This window comes from Wyeomyia smithii, chromosome 3 (genome assembly GCF_029784165.1).
Source record: "Wyeomyia smithii strain HCP4-BCI-WySm-NY-G18 chromosome 3, ASM2978416v1, whole genome shotgun sequence".
Classification (NCBI taxonomy): domain Eukaryota; kingdom Metazoa; phylum Arthropoda; class Insecta; order Diptera; family Culicidae; genus Wyeomyia; species Wyeomyia smithii.
In genome coordinates this window covers 171255039-171280101 of record NC_073696.1, presented here as the reverse complement: position 1 = coordinate 171280101, position 25063 = coordinate 171255039, and the positions used below count along the sequence as shown (strand labels likewise).

General features: G+C 39.6%; 1 protein-coding gene across 5 annotated transcripts in view; it reads right to left on the bottom strand.

The window, feature by feature from the left end:
- The window catches only part of LOC129732965 (protein ELYS), an 83395-nt gene extending 58644 nt beyond the window's left edge, over window positions 1-24751 (bottom strand). For 4 of the 5 annotated variants that reach the window (XR_008729396.1, XR_008729397.1, XR_008729398.1 and 1 more), the window contains exons 1-8: window positions 24480-24751; window positions 24307-24427; window positions 23951-24249; window positions 21440-22246; window positions 20860-21387; window positions 20342-20807; window positions 16988-17099; window positions 14977-16928 (exon numbers count right to left, since the gene is read on the bottom strand). Coding sequence is in view for 2 of the 5 variants with exons in the window: in XM_055694456.1 (XP_055550431.1) it covers window positions 14977-16928; window positions 16988-17099; window positions 20342-20807; window positions 20860-21387; window positions 21440-22246; window positions 23951-24249; window positions 24307-24427; window positions 24480-24588 (4394 nt within the window). In the remaining 3 variants the exon portion in view is untranslated. The remainder of the gene's footprint in view (window positions 1-14976; window positions 16929-16987; window positions 17100-20341; window positions 20808-20859; window positions 21388-21439; window positions 22247-23950; window positions 24250-24306; window positions 24428-24479) is intronic. The other variant, XM_055694457.1, reaches the window with a different exon arrangement.
- Between the last annotated feature and the right edge of the window lie 312 nt (window positions 24752-25063).

Here is a 25063-nt window from a genome sequence, read left to right as displayed (position 1 = left end):
ACTAGACAGACTCAAAATAGTAAAATTTATAATACTATCATGAATGAACGGGAGTCGACGCCAGAAGAGATTGATCACCTCTCTGCGTACTCGACTAATAACCCCTCTGAAACAAATAAATTACTTAAGTTAGAAACAATTTTAGTCGCAAATGAATTAAAGTTTATAATCAAGAAAAATAGTAAAACTGTTGCACAAGTGCATCAACAGTTAAATAACGGAAGTCAAATTTTAGAATCTGCTCTTCTGAAATTAGAGGATATCATGGTAAAAATGAATCAAGGAAAAATAGCGCTGTCGACTAACGACGAAATATTCAAAATGATTACTGTAGAAAATTTCAAAAATATAGCCAATACACTAGTGTATTCTATACAAATTATAATTTATAAACCACCAATGATGGTTACAAAAAAGGAAGTATTACAGAAAATATTACACGATTATCATTACACACCTACAGGAGGACACGTAGGACAACATAGACTATATCTTCAAATAAGGGAAGTTTACAAATGGAATAATATGAAAAGATCGATTGCAGAATTCATCAAGGCCTGTGAATTATGCAAACGAAACAAACTCATAAAGCATACAAAAGAAAAACAAAAAGTAACTACAACTCCATCATTCCCATTTGAAATTATATCAATAGATACAGTTGGTCCGTTACCTAAAAGTAATAATAACAATAGATACGCAGTGACTATTCAATGCGATCTAACAAAATACGTTATATTAATACCAGTACCAACCAAAGAAGCAAATGTTATCGCTAAAGCGTTGGTTAATGATTTCATACTAACATATGGAACATTTTTAACTTTAAGATCCGATCAAGGAACAGAATATAATAATGAAGTCTTTGATCAGATCTGCAAAATATAACATATCAAACAAAAATTTAGTACAGCTTATCATCCTCAGACAATCGGAGCGCTCGAGAGAAATCACAGATGTTTAAATGAATACCTGAGATCTTTCGTTAACGAGCATCAATCTGATTGGGATGAATGGTTGAAATTTTACGCTTTTAACTACAATACTACTCCACACACAGATCATGGATTTTCTCCACATGAACTTTTTTTTGGAGTTAAAGCTAAATTACCACAAGAAATTTTCAAACAAGGAATAGAACCAGTTTACAACTTTGAACAATATAGTAAAGAATTAAAATATAAAATTCAAAAATCGAACGAAATCGCAAAAAATAAATTGATTGAACAGAAAGTAAAACGAACAATTTCAACAGAAATAGGTACAAACCCGATCCAATTAAAAATAAATGATACGGTTTATCTGAAAATTAAAAACAGAAGAAAACTGGATCCATTTTATGAAGATCCATATATAGTAGAAGAACTTTTAGATCCAAATTGCAAAATAAAAAACATTAATTCAAACCATTCAATACTAGTTCACAAAAACCGTTTAATAAAAACTTAAATTCCATATTACATTTCAAATCACATGTATTCAAATATTTCCAAGATATTATATACTCAGATAGCATATATAAATCAAAATCATTTTCATGTATTTTAATTCAAATAAGTAATCAAACGATGTCAAAAGCACAGTATTAATGATCATTCAATGTAATAAAATTCAAATACCGTTTATAAGAGAAAACATAGCACATCCTATTTTTTCAATTTACTCCAAAGTGTTGACAACAATAAATGGTTTCATTTCAATTTCACCATTTATGTTCCTCTTGGAGGGATGGTATGGTATATCCCAGATTATGAATTTTTTGAATTTTATGAATTTCCCACAACTTCAAGATAACTTTCCCAAGACCATAAATTAATAACGAAATCCACCTTTTTCCCATATGTTCCCAAGAAACCTTTTTCCCTTATGCTTTCAAGAAAAGCCAAAGCAAAGTATTGCTTTATTTCCCACTCACAAACCATAATTTCCAAACCACTCATGATTCCCACAAGTCCCAAAACGATTAACAAATCCTTTAATTTTCTCACCAGTCTAAAGTACATGTCCAGCAGTTATTCTGGGTCACGTTCCTTCCCAGCCAATAAATTATTTCCAACCTCACAAGTTGCATAACTAAGCTAATGCACTTGAGTTGCATAATGCCTTACTGCCACAGTGAGAGTATCCAATGTCACAATCCCATGTCTTGTCCAGACCTATCCCAAGCCCAATGCGATGTGCGCATATGGCTGCAAAATAAACAAACAAACTCACAGGCTCTCTGCGCCTGCCGCGCACGCCTGTATGTTTGTATGTTATGTATTCAAATTACCAATCGTAGCGGCGTCATCAAGCTAGCCCACGATTGGATGACAAGTAAATGAGGTAGCTATGTTTTTCTCCCACTAGTTCGTAGTACTAGAATTAAGCAGCGTAAACTTAGCTGTAAGAACCAACCTGTGAACCTAAAAAAGAAAATAAAGATTATTCAATGTTTTAACGTCAAAGTGATTTAACTTATTATAAACCACAACAGCAAGTGAAATCGACTACTGTTCCGGTTCCTCAGCCGTCACCATTATCGTTGGAAGGAGACATGACAGCAAACTTCGATTTTTTTAAGAGAAATTGGCGAAATTATGCAAGTGCTATGGAAATGGACAAATGGCCTCCAGCAGATAATCTAAGAAAAGTTAGTGTGTTGCTTTCGGTCATTGGCGAGGAAGCCAGAAAACGGTTTTTCAATTTCGAACTAACCCCAGCGCAGCAGACGACCCAGAAGCTGCATTAGTAGCTATCAAAAGTCGTCACAAGAAGAAATATAATTGTTGACCGACTTGATTTTTTCTCAGCTGTTCATTCATCTAACGAAACTGTTGATGATTTCACAACCCGACTAAAAACCCTAGCCAAGGTTGCTAAGCTAGGAGAACTGGAAACGGAATTTATCGCGTTCAAGGTAGTAACAGCAAATAAGTGGCCACATCTTTGTACTAAAATGTTACCTATGGCAGATATAACTCTGGATAAGGCTGTTGATTTATGTCGTGCAGAAGAAATAGCGTCGCAGCGGTCTTATGAGCTGGGAGCTTCATCTTTGCAAACAGAGGTAAACAAGGTCCTCAAATCGAATAAAAGAGCAGCTAGGTGCAATTTTTTTTTTTTTTTTGGTTGGCAAATGGCTGGACACGTGTAACTTGAGACCCTTATGTGGCCATCCACCTCTGTCCAGCAACTCCTATCCCAACCTCCACGTGGTGCCGACCGGAATACGAGTAACCTTAGCGGAGATCGGGTAACCAACCCCGGTGGAAACTATGGTCGTATGCTGACTGGGAAGGGGGTCGTACGCGGCTGTATCCCCAAAGGGGCGGCGTAAAACAGCGTCTGACCCGGAGCGGGCGGCTGAATTATGGAACGCTGTATCCCGCCAGCTACACCTAAGATGGCAGCCCCATCAGCAAGATGTAGGTATCGCGACCCTGGTAAGGTAGCATACCGAAACCTTTCATCAACCACGAACAACGAATTTAGAAATACGGAACGGATCAATCGGCAAAGACCTAGGCTACGAACACGGAAAAAGATTAAGGTAAACGATTGGAAATTGGGTACTTGGAACGTCCGATCTCTCAATGAACCGGCGCGGGCTGGCTTGCTTGCTCGAGAACTACAGCGGCAGGGAGTCGAAATCGCAGCGATTTAGGAGGTTCGGTGGCCGAATTCCGGAGAAAGGGAATTCCGTGCAGTAGACCCTATTGCACGCACTTCTTTCAAGTACCACATCTACTACAGTGGCGGCAAAGCAGCGGAACGGGGCGTCGGTTTCGTAGTGCTGGGAAATTAGAAAACAAGAGTCATCCGGTGGAGGCCCGTAGATGACCGTATATGCGTGTTGAGGATTAAGGGCAAATTCTTCAACTACAGTTTAATCAACACCTACGCACCGACAAACGACAAATCCGATGAAGTCAAAGATGAGTTCTATGACAAGCTTGAGCGAATCTATGACGAGTGCCCAAAAACGACGTAAAAGTCGTCATCGGAGACGCAAACGCACAGGTTGGGAGAGAGGAATTCTTCCGTCCGGTCATTGGAAGACATAGCCTCCACTCGTCAACCAATGAAAACGGCCTGAGGCTGATAAACTTTGCCGCGGCCAGAGAAATGGCCATATGTAGCTCCTATTTTCCACGTTTGAATATTCGGAAACACACCTGGAGGCATCCAAATGGGAAAGCCTGCTCCCAGATCGATCACGTACTGATTGACGGTCGGCACTTTTCGGATGTTACTGATGTTAGGTCTTTTCGGGGACCAAACATTGACTCTGACCATTATCTCGTCGTTTGTAAGATCCGCGCACGGTTGTCGAACGTGCTGAAATTTCGCACAGAGAGGACGACGCGTTTCAACATTCAGCGGTTGAAAGCTGATGGCGGAATACGCCAGAGAGCTGGATCAACGGATCGCAGAACAGCAGGAGGAAGGAGTAGAAGACATAAATGGGCTGTGGAGCAGTATTCACGGCGCCATCGAAACGACTGCGAGAGAGGTGGTAGGTACGACGCGTGGAAGACAGCCTAATAGCTGGTTCGATGCCGAGTGCCAGAGAGCGACAGATGAGAAGAACCGTGCCAGGAGCCGCATGCTCACTGCGGCTACGCGTCAGAACAGAGAGAGGTACAGGGTGGCAAGAGCTGCTGAAAATAGAACCCACCGTCGGAAGAAGCGCGAGTACGAGGAGCAGATGCTCGCCAGCGCAGAGGACAGCTATGCTCAAAACGACGTGCGGGGATTCTATAGAACTGTCAACAGAGTCAGAAGCAGGAATTTCCCGGTGCCGGTCATGTGTAATGACAAGGACGGCAACCTGCTTACTGATAAACCGACGGTTGCAGCCAGGTGGAAGAAGCATTTTCAGGCGCTATTGAACGGTGAGGAGCCGGATGCGCAGAGCAGGAACAGGATGACGATTATGAGTGACGAACAAGCTGTGGAGCCACCAACACAGGAGAAGGTGAAAAAGGCGATTAGTGAGCTGAAAAACGTCAAGGCCGCTGGGAAGGACGGTATCCCGGCCGAACTTCTAAAAGCGGGAAGCGAGCGGCTGTACTATGCGATCCACCAGATAATACTAAGGATCTGGGTGGATGAACAAATGCCGAACGAGTGGTTGGAAGGCCTCATATGCCCTATCTATAAGAAGGGCCATCGATTGGATTGTGGCAACTATCGAGGGATAACGTTGCTCAACTCCGCATATAAAGTGCTCTCCCGTATCCTGTTCTTCAGATTGAGACCGTTAACGGAATCCTTTGTTGGCGAATACCAAGCTGGTTTTCGACAAGGGCGTTCCACGACGGATCAAATCTTCACCCTGCGACAGATCCTCGATAAGTTCCGGGAGTACAACTTATCGACTCACTATCTGTTTGTGGACTTCAGGGCGGCATACGACTCAGTGAAAAGAAACGAGCTGTGGCAGATCATGCTGGAACACGGTTTCCCTACGAAACTAATAAAGCTGAGTCGTATGACACTGGAGGGATCAAAATCGTGCGTGCGGATAGCTGGCGAGACATCAGCCGCGTTCGTAACGTTGGATGGACTGAAGCAGGGGGATGCGCTCTCCAACCTACTTTTTAACATCGCTCTTGAGGGTGCAGTACGAAGAGCAAACGTCGAAAGAAACAACACGATCATCACGAAATCTCACATGCTTCTTGGCTTTGCGGACGACATCGATATCATCGGTATCAACCGTAAGGCAGTGGAGGAGGCCTTCGTACCTTTTAAGAGAGAAGCAGCGAGATTGGGACTTGTCATTAACTCTGCCAAACCGAAGTACATGGTAGCTGGCAGAGAGCGTGGGAGTCCCCGTGGTGTTGGTGCTGAGGTGGAGATAGATGGGGAACGATTTGAAGTGGTTGACGAATTCGTTTATCTTGGTACGCTTGTGACATGTGACAACGATATGAGCCGTGAAGTGAAACGACGAGTTGCAGCTGCGAACAGGGCTTTCAACGGTCTGCGTAACCAGCTAAGGTCCCGTAGTTTGCAAACTCGCACAAAACTAGCGCTGTATAAGACGCTGATACTCCCGGTGGCCCTTTACGGACATGAAGCATGGACGCTGAAGGAAGCTGATCGACGAGTGCTCGGAGTTTTTGAGCGTAAAGTTCTGCGATCGTTACTTGGCGGTAACCTGGAAGATGGAGTGTGGCGCAGACGAATGAATCACGAGTTGTACCAGGTATACAAACATGCTGATATAGTGAAGGTAATACAGCGGGGCAGGCTTCAGTGGGCTGGACATGTAGCCAGGATGCCTGACGAGAGAGCCGCCAAAACTATCTTCAGTAGAGAACCAGGGAGAGGCCGTCGACTCCGTGGTAGGCCTCGCACGCGGTGGATGTGCGCGGTGGAAGAAGATGCACGATCTGCTGGTGTACGGGGAGACTGGAGAACGACTGCCCAAGACAGAAGAAGCTGGACATCTCTAATTCGTTCGGCCCTAGACCGGTGAACGGTCCGTTAGCCAAAAAAGTAAAGTGAAGTAAGGTGCAAATTTTGTGGAGACTACCATGAATTTACAAAAGGTACCTGTCCGGCGTTAGGTAAACGCTGCCACCGGTGCAAAAAGAAAAACCATTTTGAAAAGATGTGCAAGGTATCAGGTAATAAACCGAAAGTACGAAAATCCAGACGCGTTAAAGAGGTGAAAGACGGCAACTCAGATTCAGAATCGACCATGACAGGTAGCGAGTCATCAAACGAGGAAACGGACGATGAATATGAAATAAGAAAAGTCTACGACAACTCGAATACAGGTGGAAGTGTCTTGGCCGAGCTGAGTTCAAAGTTCAATAAAAAATGGAGATCGGTCCTTTGTGAAGTTGATACGAGTGCCAACACTAGTTTGGTTGGACACTCTTGCCTAGTTGAATTGTACCGCACGCGCAATATTCCCGTTCTCCCTACGAAGTTCCGTCTGCAGAGCTTTGGAGGCAACTCAATCAAGGTATTGGGCCAGATCAAAGTTCCATGTCGTCGGTTGGGAAAAAAATTCATCCTCGTTTTGCAAGTTGTGGACGTGGAGCACCGTCCTTTACTCTCGGCGAATGCATCAAGAGAACTCGGTCTTGTCAAGTTCTGTAATACAGTTGCTTTTGGTGAACCAAGCTCAAATTGTCACTCAGACGACCAGCAGCAAAAATTACTCAACATTCACCGAGTAAAGGCACAACAGATCATCAACGAGCATCAACAATTGTTCAATGGCTACGGAAAACTTCCAGGATGTGTTTCACTTGAGATAGACAACAGCGTTATCCCATCGATACAACCTCCTCGTCGTGTACCAATCGCGATGCGAAATAAGCTTAAAGCCGAACTGGAAAGCCTTGAGAAGGACGGAATCATCGTCAAGGAAACATCACATACAGATTGGGTGAGTAATGTAGTGATTGTCCAGCGCGGGGACCCAAGTTCTGGTGTTCGAATTTGTCTAGATCCGGTAGTCCTTAATAAAGCGTTGAAAAGGCCAAATTTACAGTTTTTGACCTTGAACGAAATATTACCGGAATTGGGAAAGGCCAAAATTTTCTCGACGGTAGATGCCAAAAAAGGCTTTTGGCAAGTAGTACTCGATGAGCCAAGTAGCAAATTGACTACCTTTTGTACTCCATTTGGTCGCTATCGATGGACCCGTTTGGAATAGCACCGGCACCCGAAATATTCCAACTTAAGTTGCAAGAAGTAATTCAAGGCCTAAAGGGAGTGGAATGTATTGCTGATGACCTTCTGGTGTACGGTGTAGGGGAAACATTTGAAGAAGCTCTTATAAACCACAATGAAAATTTGGATAAATTGCTTCACCGGCTAGAACAAAATAACGTCAAGTTAAATAAGGCCAAGTTAAAATTATGCCAACGATCTGTGAAGTTCTACGGTCATATTCTTACCGATCGTGGTCTGCAGCCAGACGAGTCAAAAGTGTTAGCGATCAAAAATTTTCCAAGGCCAATGAATCGCAAGGAAGTCCACAGATTTGTGGGTACGGTTACTTACCTTGGACGTTTCATCAGAAACCTTAGCGAAAATTTAGCAAATCTTCGTCGATTAATCCCAGAATCAGAACCCTGGAAATGGACTTCAACGGAAGAAAAAGAATTTAATAAAGTGAAGTCACTGGTTGCCGATATGAAAACATTACGTTATTACGATGTGCATGAGCCGCTGATAATAGAATGGATGCTAGCAGTATTGGTCTCGGGGCCGCTGTGTTTGAGAAGGACGGAGTTATTGGCTATGCGTAGAGAACACTCACTGCTACCGAGAAAAATTACGCACAGATCGAAAAAGAGCTCCTCGCTATACTATTTGCCTGTGTCAGATTCGATCAGCTGGTAGTTGGCAATCCCAAAATAACAATCGACACTGATTACAAACCACTTTTGACGGTGTTCAAAAAACCGTTGTTGTCAGCGCCACGCCGATTGCAGCATAGCGACAAATATGAAAAGCAGAGCATCCTAAAAGTGTTTAAAGAAATTCAAGACGTCTCTCTTAGTAATTTCCTAAAGGTAACTATCTTTTCAATACGGGTTGATCTTTAGAAGTGACTGTATTGTAGTTCCTTACACGCTGCGAACGAAGTTAATTTCTAGCTGCCATGCCAGTCATAACGGCATAGAAACCACACTTAAACTGGCTCGTGCTAATCTTTTCTGGCCTGGAATGTCTTCTCAAATTAAAGACCTTGTGAAAACATGCAATATCTGTGCAAAATATGCAGTGTCTCAACGTAATCCTGTTATGAAAACTCACGAAATACCGATTCATCCATTTCAGTTGATTTCAATGAATGTCTTCTTTTGCGAACTTCAGGGTGTCAAACGAAAATTTTTGGTTACAGTGGACCATTATTCAGATTTCTTTGAAATCAATCAACTCAAAGATCTGAGTCCAGAATCTGTTATCGACGCGTGCAAACAAAATTTCTCACGTTTCGGTGTCCCACAACGTGTCGTAACGGATAATGGAACGAACTTTAGTAATCAGAAAATGGCAAAATTTGCTTCTGACTGGGATTTTAAAATAACCACTTCTGCACCACACCATTAACAATCAAACGGTAAAGCAGAGTAAGCAGGATAGCAAAGCAGCTGATGAAAAAATCAGATGAATGTGGCATTGATTTTTAGTATGCCTTACTCCATTGGAGAAACATTCCGAACAAAATTGGATCTAGTCCAGCTGCCCGCTTACTATCGCGTACCATCCGCTGTGGTGTACCAACTGCAGCAGCCAAACTTTTCCCAAAGATCGAGAAAGATGTATCACTTAAAATTGAAGCGAACCGCAAATGATCCAAAATGCAGTACGATCGTAAATCACAATATTTACCTGAGCTTCAAGTCGGACCACCCGTTTACGTACAATTACATCCTGAAACAACTAAACTCTGGACCAAAGGAACAATTTCGGAACGACTAAATGATCGTTCTTATCTGGTGGACGTAGGAGGAACTGAATATCGTCGATCTTTAGTACACTTGTAGCCGCGAAAGGAACCTATTGCGCTGCCAGACCGCTATCCGTCGTCCTGTGGAAGAAATCCTGAAAATCTTTATCTGCTTTCAGCTGAAAACTGTTCAACCCCAGCCATTGTAAACAAACACTCGGATACCGAACGAGAGCTGTCACCTACAGCAGAAGCAGATCAGTTCCCGTGGCTCCCGTCGCAGGCGCCTACTGCGATGGCAGAATCGCAAATAAATCCTGCAGCAGTGTCACCAGAATCGTCGAAAACAAAATCGAAGAGCGTTCGGCCCGTTACACCGTTACAATTAAACTGTCCCAAAAGAGAAATGCATATTCCTGTAAAGTTTAAAGATTACACGATGTATTGATTTTTTTTGAAGAACAGGGAGGATGTTGTAATACGTATTATACACCTGCCCCTTTTGCTTTAGCTTTCACACCATTGATATAAATATTTTATAGAGTATAGCCAACGCTAACAGGAAGTGCTAGACACGTGATCATTCGCGTTCATACGTTCAGGCAGGGATGCCACATATACAGATTTTTCTGTATTTTACAGATTTTTGAACTGAAAAAGCAATACAGAATCTGTATTACAGAATATTGCCAAAAATACAGATTTTACAGATTTTTTTGTTATACCAACGAACTGAAATCAATTTCAAAGGTAGAATTCGATTCTTTTTGTAGAGTTTTGTAAAAAAAAAAACCACATGAGGATTATGCAGTGTTGTTAGTCTCGCTCGTAAGCAGCATACAACACCTCATGTAAGGTTCTCGGTGTCGCCGCTTTCACACAGTAGAGAATTCTCCATTCAAGCTATTTCTCGTTCTTTCCTGCTTTCTTTCTTACTCCCGAGATCATATGCACACACTCCCGTCTATTCTTCTCGTGTGTACTCGTGTATACCTACTCCCCAACTCGTGAGAACGACAAGCCGAAGACAATTGATTCAAGATGCTTTGCGATGGTTGCAGAGGGAAAAAAATGATAGGGTATCGGATTACTTCGGCAGCGGTTCGCTTCGGCTGGTTTTGCATTAGACTGCTGTAAAAAACTTACCGAAGCAGTCCGATACCCTACACGTTGCCCCACTGTCGGCTGTCGTCGGTGCATGTTGGGAAGAAAGCATTTTCGTTTTCGAGCACAGTTTTTTAAGTACTCCTCCTACTCAAGCAATTTTAGTCGAGTACTCCTACTCACTAGCGACGAAGAAAAAAAATCACCTCTAGCGATTATTGAATACATATAAAACAAGCCTAGGATGCGTTGACATCGTCGTCAGTATGCGAAAAACAAAGTATCGGTTCAAGTTTAGTCACGGCCTGTACACTTCGTGAAATGTACATGTGATGAATAAACGACGATTGCATCATATTCGTTTCGTTTCCATCACTGCTCAGCACTGGGGCACTCACTAGCAGGAACTCGCGTACTCTTTTACGGTAGCTGAGAAGCAATACGAAAGAGTTTGTTCGTGTCGGTTCGTGCTTGCTACCACTCAGGGGAATGCATGAAGAAGAGTAGAGTGCCGTCATCCGGGGTGAGATTGTGCCAAAAAATGATGCTTTTTTGATCTCAAGCTTCTAACGCACACATTTAAGCAAAGAATTCAATCCAAAATACACCAATGCATTCTAGAATGTTTTGTTATCAACTACAACAAATATGGTTGAGTTACAATAAACTATAATTTTGCTAAAAATAATGAACTTTGGCTCAATCTCACCCCTTCTATGGGGTGAGATTGTGCCAAAAACAAAAAGTTGAATTTAATACCTGTTAAATGAACAGTAGTGTGTCTACGAATAATCCACATGACTAATGATAAAACAGTAAGTATAGGGACGACCATAAACAACGTGGACTATTAAGGGGTTTCAGGGGGTTGATCAGAAACTATGCATCATATGAATTACATAAAAATGTATGGCTAGATCAAATTGATGCATAGAGTAATTAGTTATGAGAACGTGGCTTATAGACAGTCTCTATACACATAGTGGCGTTTCCAGGTAGCCTAAAAAGGGGAAACGTTAGGACATGAAGTTTGAGAAGGCTTTTCGTTTTAATTATTATGTGTCATTGACGACTGTATATTCCATTGGAGATCTCAAAACCTCTGGAAACGTACCCACAACCCTCCTTCTTTTCTTAAAAGTCATCAGTTTATATAGAATTGGTGTACAAAATTTTGTTACATTCCATAAGTAATATCAATAATTGAAAATTTCTATATAACAATTGAGAACAGTAAGCTTCTCAAGCTTTTAGTCATTATTTCAAAGAATACCATAGCTAGACAACATACCTTTTGCTGTGGGGACAAAAAACATACCCTATGTAAACAATGCAAGTGTTTTGATGTATGCTGATATAGATTTGTCGTGAATGTGAATTCCGCACACTGTGCCGTTCAATATAGCTTGGCACAATCTCACCCCAAAAGGGCTCGAGAAGTGTACAGTTTGGAAAAACATTATTTTCTGAGCCGGCACAGGGTCAATGCATAATATTTCCTCAACACATTGGAGACGACATCCTAACGTACCAACTGAGCAGTAAGTTCTTGTGATTTCTTGATCGGGTTGGTTTTCCTGGGACATTTTTGGATAACGTTATTTGCGCATGTTTTTCACCCTGTACTTTGAAACATTCTTTAAGCGAAACAGTTCACTGATATTATCTATATTCCTGAAAGCTACGTTTCAGACCAAGGAGGAGATTCTTATATTAAATTAACGAAAACTTTAAAAAATAAATTTAACAAAAACCTGTATGAACATCACGTAGAGAAGAATGAATTAGTTTAAATATGTTCTGCAAGTGAATTTTTTCCATCCAAGATTCTGAGTTTGCTCGATACAGATTTTTAATACAGATTTTTTGGCCCGAGATACAGATATACAGATATTTCCAAAGAAAAATACAGATATAAATGTGGCAACCCTGCGTTCAGGTAGTTAAGACCTATTTTGAATAAAGAAATTGTTAACCCGAACAACACGTGTAATTACTTAAAATTATAACACATTATTTTGTAGTTTTTGATCTATATTTTCATAATTTATCAATGAAATTTTGATACATGAAACGGATCATGTTAAAAAACGCCTCCAAAGTTACCTCTTCCAAAAATGAAGGGAAACAGTTTTTCTGAACATTTTGGAATTTATAAAATCCTAGTAAAACTGTTATGGTATATTTGCATACAATTGAGAGCTGATTATATTAGCTTCCTAAAACCGGAAGAGTATTTGATTTAAACCCTGCAGAGCCTGCCGCAGGCCACGTAGAAAATATTGTTAATTTTCCTAATTTTGACCTTCAAAAACATCAAAGCACAGCTCCTGATAGTGTGCCTGAGAGCCCTGTTTGTGCTCCTCAAGAACCAATGTTAAAAGTTTGCGGAAAATTTGCGCTTTTGTAGCAAAAGATGCTTGAAAGTTTTTTTTATTTTTTTCTGTATATTTTAAATTTTTGGGTGATTTATCAACGAAATTTTTCATATATCACTCCAATTTGGTCCAGGACACAATGAGAATGCGTAAAATTAGTATAATTATTCGTTTGTATACACTGACGAGGGTTTTTATTGTCTCGAAGAAAACTGAGTTATGAATCAATTCACGTGGTTTATGGACAGTCCCTTGTCACTACAATACTTTCTCATATGACGAAATCATCTACAGTAGAAAACTGACAATTTACCAACAAAAAACTAATTTTGGCCGTAAAAATTTTCCGACCATTGAGCACTGTTTTTGGATCATATTTTCAACAGTTCAAGCATAAATGGATTAGACTTGTCGAATTGCCTTTTCCTACTGCTGTGCAGCGGTGCCCCGAAACATTTAACCCTCTCTCTACCATGGTTACTCTAGAGCACCACAGGTTTTGAGCTTGAGCTTGAGCTTGATTGATCACCACCGGTTGCCACTTCGTTACTGATCAGGATCGATTGGAGTTGTAAATCGAATTTAGTGATTCCTGCTTGGGATTTAGCTTTTCGATGTGCATCTCCAATAACCCCTGCATGCTGATCAGTACCGACGCCTGCCGGTCCAGAACGTAGATCAAAGGAAGGAAGGAAAGGGGTGTTAGTTCGATACTTGTTGTTACTAGAGGCCGGATATACTCCTGCACACTCCACAAGCACCACGGGTATAGGAATTTTGTGTTAGTTGTTTGTCGCGTTTCTTCTCTACATACGATAAAACTCTTGGCGGTATTTATGGGCCCTCGTCCACTAAGATATTTTTCGCGAACCTATCTTCTATGTATCTAAGACGTTTTGTTTCATTGATTTTAGGAGTACGACGGGAATAACGAGCTTTGTACTAATAGAGGAACTGACCGACCCTTCCAATTTTGAACCCGACGTGCACGCACTTTCCCGAGGTTAGTGGTGCGATCTTCGATATATGAACTCACGAAAGCGCGCCAGGTGCCAACATGTTTGAAACCTCATCATATTTGCAGTGACGGGATACAAGCGAATCGTGGAGGTTAAATAATTTCGGTTACCTTACGTATCGTACGACTTTACGCGTTTCTGCTCATGAACACCTTAATTTTTTCATTCACGAATCAATGAGTAACTCACTAATCCTACCTAAAATGCATAAAATTATTTTTGGACAATATACTGATGATTCAAGAATAAACTTATGCATTATGAGTATTGGTGAATATTTCGAATAGTTTTTTGCATCAAAACCTGTGGTGCTCTAGAGTAACCATGGTAAGGAGAAGGTTAAGAGTCTTTTCGGAACTTGTATGGTATTCAGCAGAGTCCCAAAACGATATCAGACGCCATTTTGAATTTCAAGATGGCGACATCCGATTTCTGGAAAACAACGCGAAATGGCCGAATACCACCACCAATATACCACCGAATGGCCAAATATCACCATCAATATGGGTACTTTCGGAATCGGGATGACGCGCAGAACCTTTTAAACTCACTTTTTTCTCCTTACGCGATTTTTACACAAATTTGCAACGTACACCCCCCCCCCCCCTTACCACCCGTAAAAAAAGCTAAGTGCGATTTTTATATGCTTTCAGATGTTTTCTAATGTTAATAACACATGGTTAACGCTCGCTACCTGTTGTCAAGTTGCTGTGTATCAACTTCGAACAGGCGATATTAAATTATATTAATCCACTTTCGTCAAACATAATGTAATTTAAAAATACAAATGGAATCATACCCAATGATCATCATACCGAATGTCAAATGATCATTATTTATTGCACTATTTTTAATGTTACACCTTGCAATAACAGTTTTAGTTTAATTTTTTTAATGGGGCTTATTATGGGAGTCACTTCACGGTGAGATGACAACCGTAATAGGTACGGTGAAAGTGATTCCCATTTGATTTGCATGCGTCTTTTTTCACCGTGAGATTTTTTCACTTCGTTCTCACCGTGAGGTGACACCCGTAAAAAGCCCCAATATTTATTGTTGTACTTACTCAGAGCTTGTTTGTAGTTTTAACTCCATGGTATCTGTGGTTTGTTCTTCATCGTCTATAATCACAATAGACGTTTCACGTGAAACAGCTTCAGCTCTAATATATTTCGAGAAAACACTATTAGCCGATTTAAAGTTTCTGTTCTCTTCAAACTTTCCACAGGGAAAATAATCATTTGCCTTTTCTATAGCATCCGAATTACCAGCCCTTTCAAGAAATGTAGATTCAACATCGTCTTCCAATACATCAAATAGAGAAACCTCAGTTGGTTTACTCGATTCAGGCGCTGGCCGATCAGGAAAAGATAGACCACTAGGTACATTATTTGCTGGAACAGATAAATCAATATTTGACACTATTGTTTTGGTTACAAGGGGTTCTTTTTTCTCCACAATGTTATCAATGTCACTGATGAGTTTGGCCTCTTGCTGTTTACTCGACGAATCATCCTCAACATCCTCTATGATAATTGCTATGTTATTTTCCTCAGGAGTATTCGAACGCGAGTGATTATGAATTGATTGCAGTGATTTCGAGCGACTAAACATCACATCCTTGATATCTAAAACGTGTGCCTCATTTTCCATTGACACGATAGATCCCTCAGGCGAAAAGAAAACGTCGCTTGATAATATAGATTCATCTTGAGTAGGAGTTTTAAGAACTAAATCTTGCGTATTGTTCATAATTTGCGTTGGTTCCGGTATATCAAATCGTAGAATTTTTTCCTCAGCTTCATTTCCAAGTGGCGATGAAGCCCCAGCGACAGATGCAAGTGAAACACTCTTTTGGTTAAGAAAACTGTTCACGGAGGCAGTGGATTTTAAAATACCATGCGGCGTATAGGAACTTACGCTTTCTGGTGAGGGCGGATTACATATGAACATTTTCTTAACTATTGGGGTTGATAGCTGAGTTGAAGGGGACCGACTAAAAGACTTTTCCGTTATACTTTCCTTGGAATACCTGCGGCTAAAATTGAAATTTGATTTTATTGGTTTAAATTCCGTAAGCACAGTTTTTGGGAAAAGATGTGGTTCCGAATGAGGTATATCCATGTCGATTTTCCTTCGCTTTGTAGGGTTTTCAAAGTGCAAAAACATCTTGCTATTAAGTTTTTCCGTCGTGTTCGGAAGGTTATCTTCATCATGTTTTCGTTTTGTAACCTTTATCTCTAGATTGACCGGGTAGCATACGTTATTACTCTTAGTCTGTGTGCAGTATTGAAAAATACCTAAACCAGGCTTCTCCAGGAATGGTTGAGCATGATCTAAAGGCTCTGCAGCCTCTTTAATAGCAGCAATACACTTATGGTAAATACGATCACGAAAATCTACTCTACCCCTAATTAAACGTGAACTCAATGGTTGAGCGAAAACAGCTTTTGAAGGTTTGAAATGTTTTTGCGCTGCGAACGTTAAGTAGGATAAATGTTGCGTCGTGGGCTCTAAAGCTGAATGATACAAAGCCAATGCTTCCTTGGGTGCTTCCAAATTGTATCCATTGGAACGTTTTTTTCCTAGTTTGTCAACCATACGGACAGCGTCAACAAAATCTAGCTTTTGTAGTAAATGAATGAAGTGAACATTTTCGGCCATTGGCTGATTGGTTTTAGGTAAATATTCTCTTAGGATACGAGTTTCCTTTTCCGAGAGAGCTAAATCTAGCAATACTTCATACTTTGCCGATTTCAATGTGCCTTCAAAAAAACTACAGAGTAAATTTATATCATTTTTGGAGCGCTGCAGTTTAAATGCTTCATAAATAAGGTTATTTTCCAGCAATGTTTTAAGCTCGAGAAACGGTGATATCGGTGTACTCGGTGATCTAATTGCACGCAGTGCCAAATGAGGAGCATCGTGCCGCAGTAAAGCAGTTACAAGAAATTCTTGTTGCCAATGTGGGAAACGCTCAGTTTGTGCCATAGGAGATAACAGTTCTTCAATAGCTCCCTGAAAAAGTATTATTAATTCATATAGCAGGAGGAAGAGGAACAGGAAGTAATACTCACGTTAATATTCCCATGATCCAAAAACCAAAATGCTTGCGTACGTTTAATAATGGCTGAGCTTAATTTAAAAACGGCGGGGAATTTGATTAAATTTTGAACGATATCACCGTACCTGAAATACAAACAAGTTAAGAATGCAAATTTATCAAAAAATAAGTTGAAGGCACATCATTTTAAAAACATGATTTAGAAACGAAATAGAATCTTAGATTTATGATGGCAGATATGGTTCTCTGTTTTGGAACCCATACAAATTGAGAGTTGTTAGAGTATTATTTTTTATTATTTTTTTCCAAAAAGCATAGATATTTTCTCAAGGATGCATCTTTCAAAGCTGGTGGCGGAGATGTCAGTGCCTCGACGCTTAATACATTCTTCGTGTCTCAGTTCAATCCTTCTTTTCTGCACGACTACACGCTGGACGTTACTAATGACAGTTTTTCGTTTAGGGGCCTATCTCAAGATGAAGTACTGGCTGAATTTATTTCAGCTAGTTGCGATTCCACCGGTCCCACTTTCCTTTGCATATCCTCAAAAAATCGCTTAGTGTTATACTACCTTTTGTTACCGATTTGTTTAATTGTATTATAACATCGTCTTCTTTTCCTTGTGCTTGGAAAATAGCTCGCGTTGTTCCAATCGCTAAAACCGACAATCCTTCCGTTGAGTCTGATTACCGTCCAATCAGTATTCTGCCTGCTCTATCAAAGATTTTTGAAAGTTCAGTTGCGAAACAACTGAATACCTATTTGATGGACAACCAACTGTTATGTACTCTTCAGTCTGGATATCGCAAACACTGCAGTACTACCACTGCACTCATCAAAATAGAAAACGACATTCGTTGTGCATTGGATCGAAAACTTGTCACGGTTTTAGTACTGTTGAATTTCAGCAAAGCATTTGACTCTATAAGCCATAATCTGCTTTGTACAAAATTGAAAAATTTGTTCTCACTTGGAAATAGCGCTATCAAACTAATCTATTTATATCTTTCGGGCCGTTCACAATATGTAGAGTTTGATAACGCTGAATCTGATTTGTCTGCTGTAACGAATGGTGTCCCACAAGGATCAATTCTGGGACCGCTCTTATTCTCGATGTTGATAAATGATCTTCCAGAGCAGTTGTCGTACTGTCAATTTCATTTATACGCAGATGATTTTCAATTGTATATCTCCGGAAGCTTAAATGAAATTGATGATCTTGTCGATAAAGTGAATTCAGATATTGAAAAGATTACTAGTTGGAGTAACTTCAATAGCATTAATTTAAATGCTAAAAAAACTCAAGCAATTGTATTTTAAACGATACGAATGGTTCTCAATGTAGACTCTCGTATTGAAGTTGGAGAAGATATCATCGCTTTTTCCCCAATCGTCAAAAATTTGGGTATACTCATGGACAATCACATGAAGTGGGATGCGCAAGTATCGGCGCCATGTAAAAAGTATATGGGTCAATGCAATCTTTAGTTGCATTGCGGCATTTCATTCCTCAGGCTATCCGGTTACAACTCGCGAGATCTCTTATTGTTCCCCTGTTCGATTATGGCAATGTAGTTTACGCAAATGTTTCTCACGAAAACTTCGAAAAATTAAAATTGGCTTTCAATTCTGTCACCCGCTATGTACATAACATTCGCCGGTTTGATCATATTTCTAGTTACCAGAAATCATTAGTTGGGTGTACTTTCAAAAACTACTTAGATTTTAAACTATGCACCCAGACCTACAAAATATTATTCGACGGACCTCCGCATTTCTCGAGATTTTACACGTTTTCTCAATTGCCCCGATCAAGAAATCTTCTTTTAATCAGATGTGCTACTGATATTGGTAAAAAAGCTTTACGCCATCGTAGTGTCTGGTTATGGAACCGCCTGCCAGACGTGTGCAAACGAGCTATAAGTTACTCAACATTTAAAAGATCGTGCAAATTGTATTTTGTTCAGTTGGATTAAATTAAATAAAAAAAATTAAACTGATCTGCAGAGGTTACTCACAATATTGTGTGCACAAGCTTTGAAAACCATTATTAGGTTATTTGTGTGGCAAATGATTAGATAAATAAATAAATTTATCTGTGCGTTTCAATCATCCAGAGTTTTGATGTTTTGTTAAACCGAAAAATCGGATCGAATAATAATTACCTATTAGTACTTTTAGTTTTAGTAGAACTATTAGTACCGTCTCTGCAAACAACGTTAGATGGTTAAAACAAGCACCGAATACTTTGTGATACGTATTATTCATTGTGAAAATTACAGGCAAAATACTGCAAGCTATACAATAGGGTTGCAATGAAAATTGACTTTTCGAATTTCGCATAGAAGTAGTGCTAAAAAGGGTTAGTAACGGAAAGCTGAAACTCAAAAGGCTGAAACACGAAAGGCTGAAACTCGAAAGGCTGAAAAGTATGTTTCATATACGAGAGGCTGAATGCACAAAAGGCTGAATTCACAAAAGGCTGAATCATAAAAGGCTGAAAGTTTTGTAATTTGAATCAGAATTGAAAATTTTGGACTCTATTGAATTCATAATTTTCCTAAGGTGACAAGGTATAATTTTTTTGGTCCCACCTTGATAAACCAAAAAATAATTTGTTCTAGTAACATGCTTTTGAGGTAAATAAAGAATTAATGGCAATGGAATAGATTAAGGGAGAAGTGGAAACCTGCCACAAATGTGTAAAAAAACTAGTTTTTTTCGTTGAACATACTGATTGAAAACCATACCAATGCGCTTCTGCGTTTAATCGACGGGCTAGTCTCCAAACCTCACCACCCCTAGACAATCTACCACTTCGTATACCATACCCATAGGTATTCGTATTTTACCTGATGCGGCTCTGCCGCATAATCGAGGGCAAGGGACTGTGGCGGCCACCAAGGCCGGCACTGCTCCCGCAACCCAAGCCGGCCGCCGACCCGCCGTCGGAAGCGGCGGATACGTGCACTCAAACAACTGATCTGTTGGATTTCCTGGCTCTATTCCAAACATAGGGGTGATCCCCTAATTTACGTCCGAACGAGCGGTAGCGAGTAAGGACAGCTTTCACCCCGGACAATCGAGTTGGCCAAAGGCCACGCGTGTGTTGCATTATATGTAGTTTTTAATATAAACTTATATTTAAATGCAGAAATTGTTAAAAAAATGTAAATTTCATAGACCGGAAAATTTTCGGCGATAAACATCGCATGAAAATATACAGACGTTGGCGACAGTCTGATAGTCAACACAAATAATTCACACAAACGATGAAATCGAAAATAAGAAGCTTTTTGAATTTTCAGCCTTATGATTTTCAGCCTTTGTGTGTGTGTGTGCGCTTTTGTGTGTGTGTGCGACTTACCTCCCATCACCAAATACTGCTGTCAGATCCATGAAAGTATAGCATAGTAAAATATATTTTATTTCAATGTCAACGTTCGGTATTAGCAAAGCTCTCAACATGTTTTGCATTGAGTTTGGAGGATACACGCCGGACGCACTGTTTTCAATCCATACTTTTTGCAACGATTCACCTGGAAATTCCCGCTCCACAAAGTTATCAATAAAAAGGAATTTACAGTTTCTTTCTCCAATGCTTGTTGGGTCATCTTTATCAGGGCAATATTCATTAAGCATTATACGTTGAGATGAATAATATGATCGGATGGCTTGATATGGGAATGGAACTAGAAGAAATTCATCGGATAAATTGATTCCGTCAATATTGCCTTCCGGTAACAATCCAACATTCAACAACCACTGAACCACTTCTTGATATTCCGTTGCAAGTTGAACAGATTTTTTTTGCGATTCCAGACATTTTAAAACTAAAAAAAACAGCTGTGGGGAAAATCATTAAAATTTTACGGAGATTTTTACCTTTATCCGGAATGTAACTACTACATTGATCGAGGATCAATTCGTACAACTTCGTCAAGTGCGACATCTGCCTAGAGCAATGAAGTAATGTTTTTTGTGTTCCACAATCTATTCGACGCCCTGATAGATCAAACAACGGAATATACATTGTGTTACTTAGGTCTTTTAACACTTTAGCCCGATTCCACATCCAATCAGTAAGAGTAGATAGTGAGGTACCCTCTTCAGGATGTTTTCCCAAATGGCTTCCATCGGCCCAACTTAATGCACATTTATTCAGCATAGTGCAACAATTGTATTCCAAAGCCACAGAAAGAAGATATTCTCGTTGAATAGCCAGGGGAGCATCGAACGTATAATTATATTCAATAAACTGGGGAATCAACGCAGATCGCAGCATTATGTTATAAATTCTGTTTGGTTCCATCAAACAAACTGTTCCGTTTCGTTCTAAATAATCCAATAAATTATTCTGTAGTCCGATCCAATAGTATCTGGGGCAACTATCACAGTGCAGGGTAATGATGTCTTAAAAGTAAATTAAACTAAATAATTAACCAATAAAAAATGTTTTCCTTACCAAAACTTAGAGAATTCGGATAGAAATGTTCTTCCGGCCTTTGAATAGAATTAAAAGGTATCAGAGAATCGGTAACAAGATGAATACTAGTAGCAATCTCTTTAATGTTAAACACTACAGTGTGGTTCAGTTCATGCCTCCAATCACATGTTATTGGCATCTCTGCTTTATACCACTGATTTAAATCAAACACCAATACATTAGTAGATTTGTCCGACGCTATCCAGCTTAAAACGCTCAATGTTAGAACTTCCTCTTCCTGGCTTACTGTTTTCATGATAGATTGTATTCCGAGAGGATAGCTATCCTTATCATAACAAGTAATATTTAGTCGCGGGCTACATGACAAAAAATGTTCGTACACATGACCGTTATGTTCCACGTATTTCTCTTCGAACATAAGTGTATGCATAACAGCAAAAGCTCCGTCTTTGCTCGCATGAAATGCCCAAATATAAACACATGCTTTTGGATCGTCTGTTGGTTCAATCATGTTCATAGTAACTATTGGGGATTCCTTGTGGAAAGGTTGAACAATGTGCAAAATACTCAAATCAAAAAGATCATACAAAACAATACGCCCATCAGCATAACCTGCGGCAAATGCCATTAACGATGGTAAATCGAGTAGTGTAGTGATAGGATAAGACTCCTCCTCAATAGATGCTAACTGCAAACCAAAGTAAATACCTCGCTGGCGAACTATTATATGATTAGAGGAGATTTGCGGATGATCCTCAGTATCTAGTTCTACATGACATTGGCTTTTATACGGACTATTCATCACAAGTCGCTGACCAAATACCACTAAAAAGTCGGTTAATATTTTCGTTATTTGCTGAAAAGTGTATTGCGTACATACCGCCGCCACCTACATATAAAGTTCTTTTTTTTGTCAAATATAAGTGTTATATTGGTAATCGCTCACCAATATTTTTGATATAATAGGTACCGTAAAACGGGGCGAATAGAAACAGTCTGCGATATATCTTGTATTGTACAAAAAATACTATTATGTATAGAATGAATATAAAAGTTTTAAAACATGGGTCTTGCCTCTCTTATTAAGGGTGTAACGTCCATTTTGATAAAAAAAGTAATTCATTGTTTTATTGAAAAAAAATGTTGCATGTGTCTATTCACCCCGCAATGGGGCGAATAGAAACACTCGCCAATAAAATACGTTTTCCTTGTTCTGATAGAAAATTCTAGTTTTAATTTGAAGAAAACAGAACAATTGCATCATATTTATTGATATGAGAGGCAAGAAAACGATATAAAATATCAAAATAATGGAAATGATCGGTTTATTACTTCATGTTTGTTATCTTATGAATGAATATGTTCTATTAGAGTCCTGATTAGGAACAGAAGGACTTGGGGTTGGGTCAAGCATTTCCACCGGTCTGGCATCTTCCGGTGTTTCATCTAGGACACGACATCCGGGAACATTTTGTGTTATTGGATCTGAAACCTTGATCCATATCTCTCGGGTCAGTCCATGTCGAGCATCATGCAGCAGATAAATCAGACTTTCATCACGTTTTTGGAAACTAGCGTGGTTGTTTACTGGATTGAAGTCTAAAGGTAACATCTGATTTATCACAGAGTAGTTGATTCTTTATTTCGTAACCGCTTGACAAGGAAACAGTTTTTTTGCGTAAAATCTCAACAGCTTACTTACTTTTTTGTTAGTAAGTCCTGACCATGATGGGCTGAAAATCCACAAAACATGTTCCAGACATCATTTTACATATAAAACATTATAGCATTTCTAAAATCCACATGTTTTGGTACAAAAAATAGCCGCTACGGCGTTGTTTCTATTCGCCCCGTTAATCTGAGAACCGCGAGTTTTCCATGAAACATAGGTAACATGGTGATGAACACCTTACGGCAATCCTTTAATTCACCGTAAAAACTTGAAATGCTTAACTACCGACCCAATATATCACACGAACAAGTTCTAAGTGAAGCAGAATGGCTTCCACAGACAAAATTTTTTGGTACTCGGAAACGTTCAGAATTTGGGCCCCCATTTTGCATTTTTTTAAGCAAACCGACAGTAGTGATACTAACCCAAAAATGGGTTTGCAGGACTTGTTTACTATTGAACTATCGAAGAAAATATTTTTTGCATGGTTTTTAAATGTAATCGGAGACTTAAAATCGCATTTTTCAAGTTCGGAAGTTTTGTTTCTATTCGCCCCGTTTTACGGTACCGGATAAATATAGTATGGGTATTCATGTCGAGCTCGTATACAAATACCCAGCCGTAAAAATATTCACCGCAATTGACGAGTAATGGAAGATACAGAGCTTGAGGCTGGATATTTGTACACAAACTCGATGTGAAGACCTCTAGTGATTTGCTTTGAAACTATTTTTAAATTGAAGGTACTGTTACATACGAAGTAGTTACATAGCCCAAGATCTATAAGCGATTTTCAGAGCTTACTGATATAGAAATCATATGCAGACAGCAGCAGTATATATTGTCTATATACTTACTATCGACTTCATGTTTCAAGCAAGTATCAACGAGTATAATTTTTCCTGATACAGTTCCAATTGCAACACATCCATCGTATTTTGATATACGACCCTTATGATATGATGCTTTACTAATCGGTTGCAGACAAGACAGTTTATCGTCGATGTTGATGTGTCCTAGCACACGCGATCCTTGAAGCGTTATAACGACTACCAAACTGTGTTTGTTTTGAAACTGCATTCCAACTACGATCACACTAGAAGTAATGCCGTCTACAGCCATTTCTTGGGCAGTAATAATAGTACAGTTATGAGTTCTACAACAAAAGTTAATAGGCATTATTATAATATTATCTCGCAACTATTGCTTCTACTTTTCATCATTCTCAAAATTATAAGACATCTTCCTATCTCCAGTCAGAGTGCAGATAACATCCAGAACAGATCCTTTGGCTCTCCAAGTGAGTGAACCATCTCTCCAAAAACCACCGATTACTGAAATAACAACATATCATCCACAGAAATATAAGAGATAAGAAATTTATACTAGCTTCCTGCCTTGAATCTGCTACACCTTCATTATTGCATTCTCCGTGTACTTCGGTAGAAATCCTCACGGCGCTTTTCAATTTCAAATTTAATTCATTTGCAAACATCACGAATTTTGATATGCTCAATTAAAAAATTACAAACAATTTTTATTTTCCTGATAAACACCACAAAACATAAAGTGTGATCATCAGACTTTAGCAAGTGCTTACAAGTGTTTTCAGCAAAATCGTGAAAACTCGTTTCTCCCTTTTTTCTAGCGAACCTATACATTAGAGAAATGACAAGACACTCACCGTTAAGGCAACTGTCAACATCAAAACGGATAACGGCAATGCAAAATGATACAACTCGCCCGTTTTGATGTTGACAGTTGCCTTAACGGTGAGTGTCTCGGCGTCTCTCTGGTGCATATAGCGAACCTATACATTAGAGAAATGACAAGACACTCACCGTTAAGGCAACTGTCAACATCAAAACGGATAACGGCAATGCAAAATGATACAACTCGCCCGTTTTGATGTTGACAGTTGCCTTAACGGTGAGTGTCTCGGCGTCTCTCTGGTGTATAGGCTGACTAGG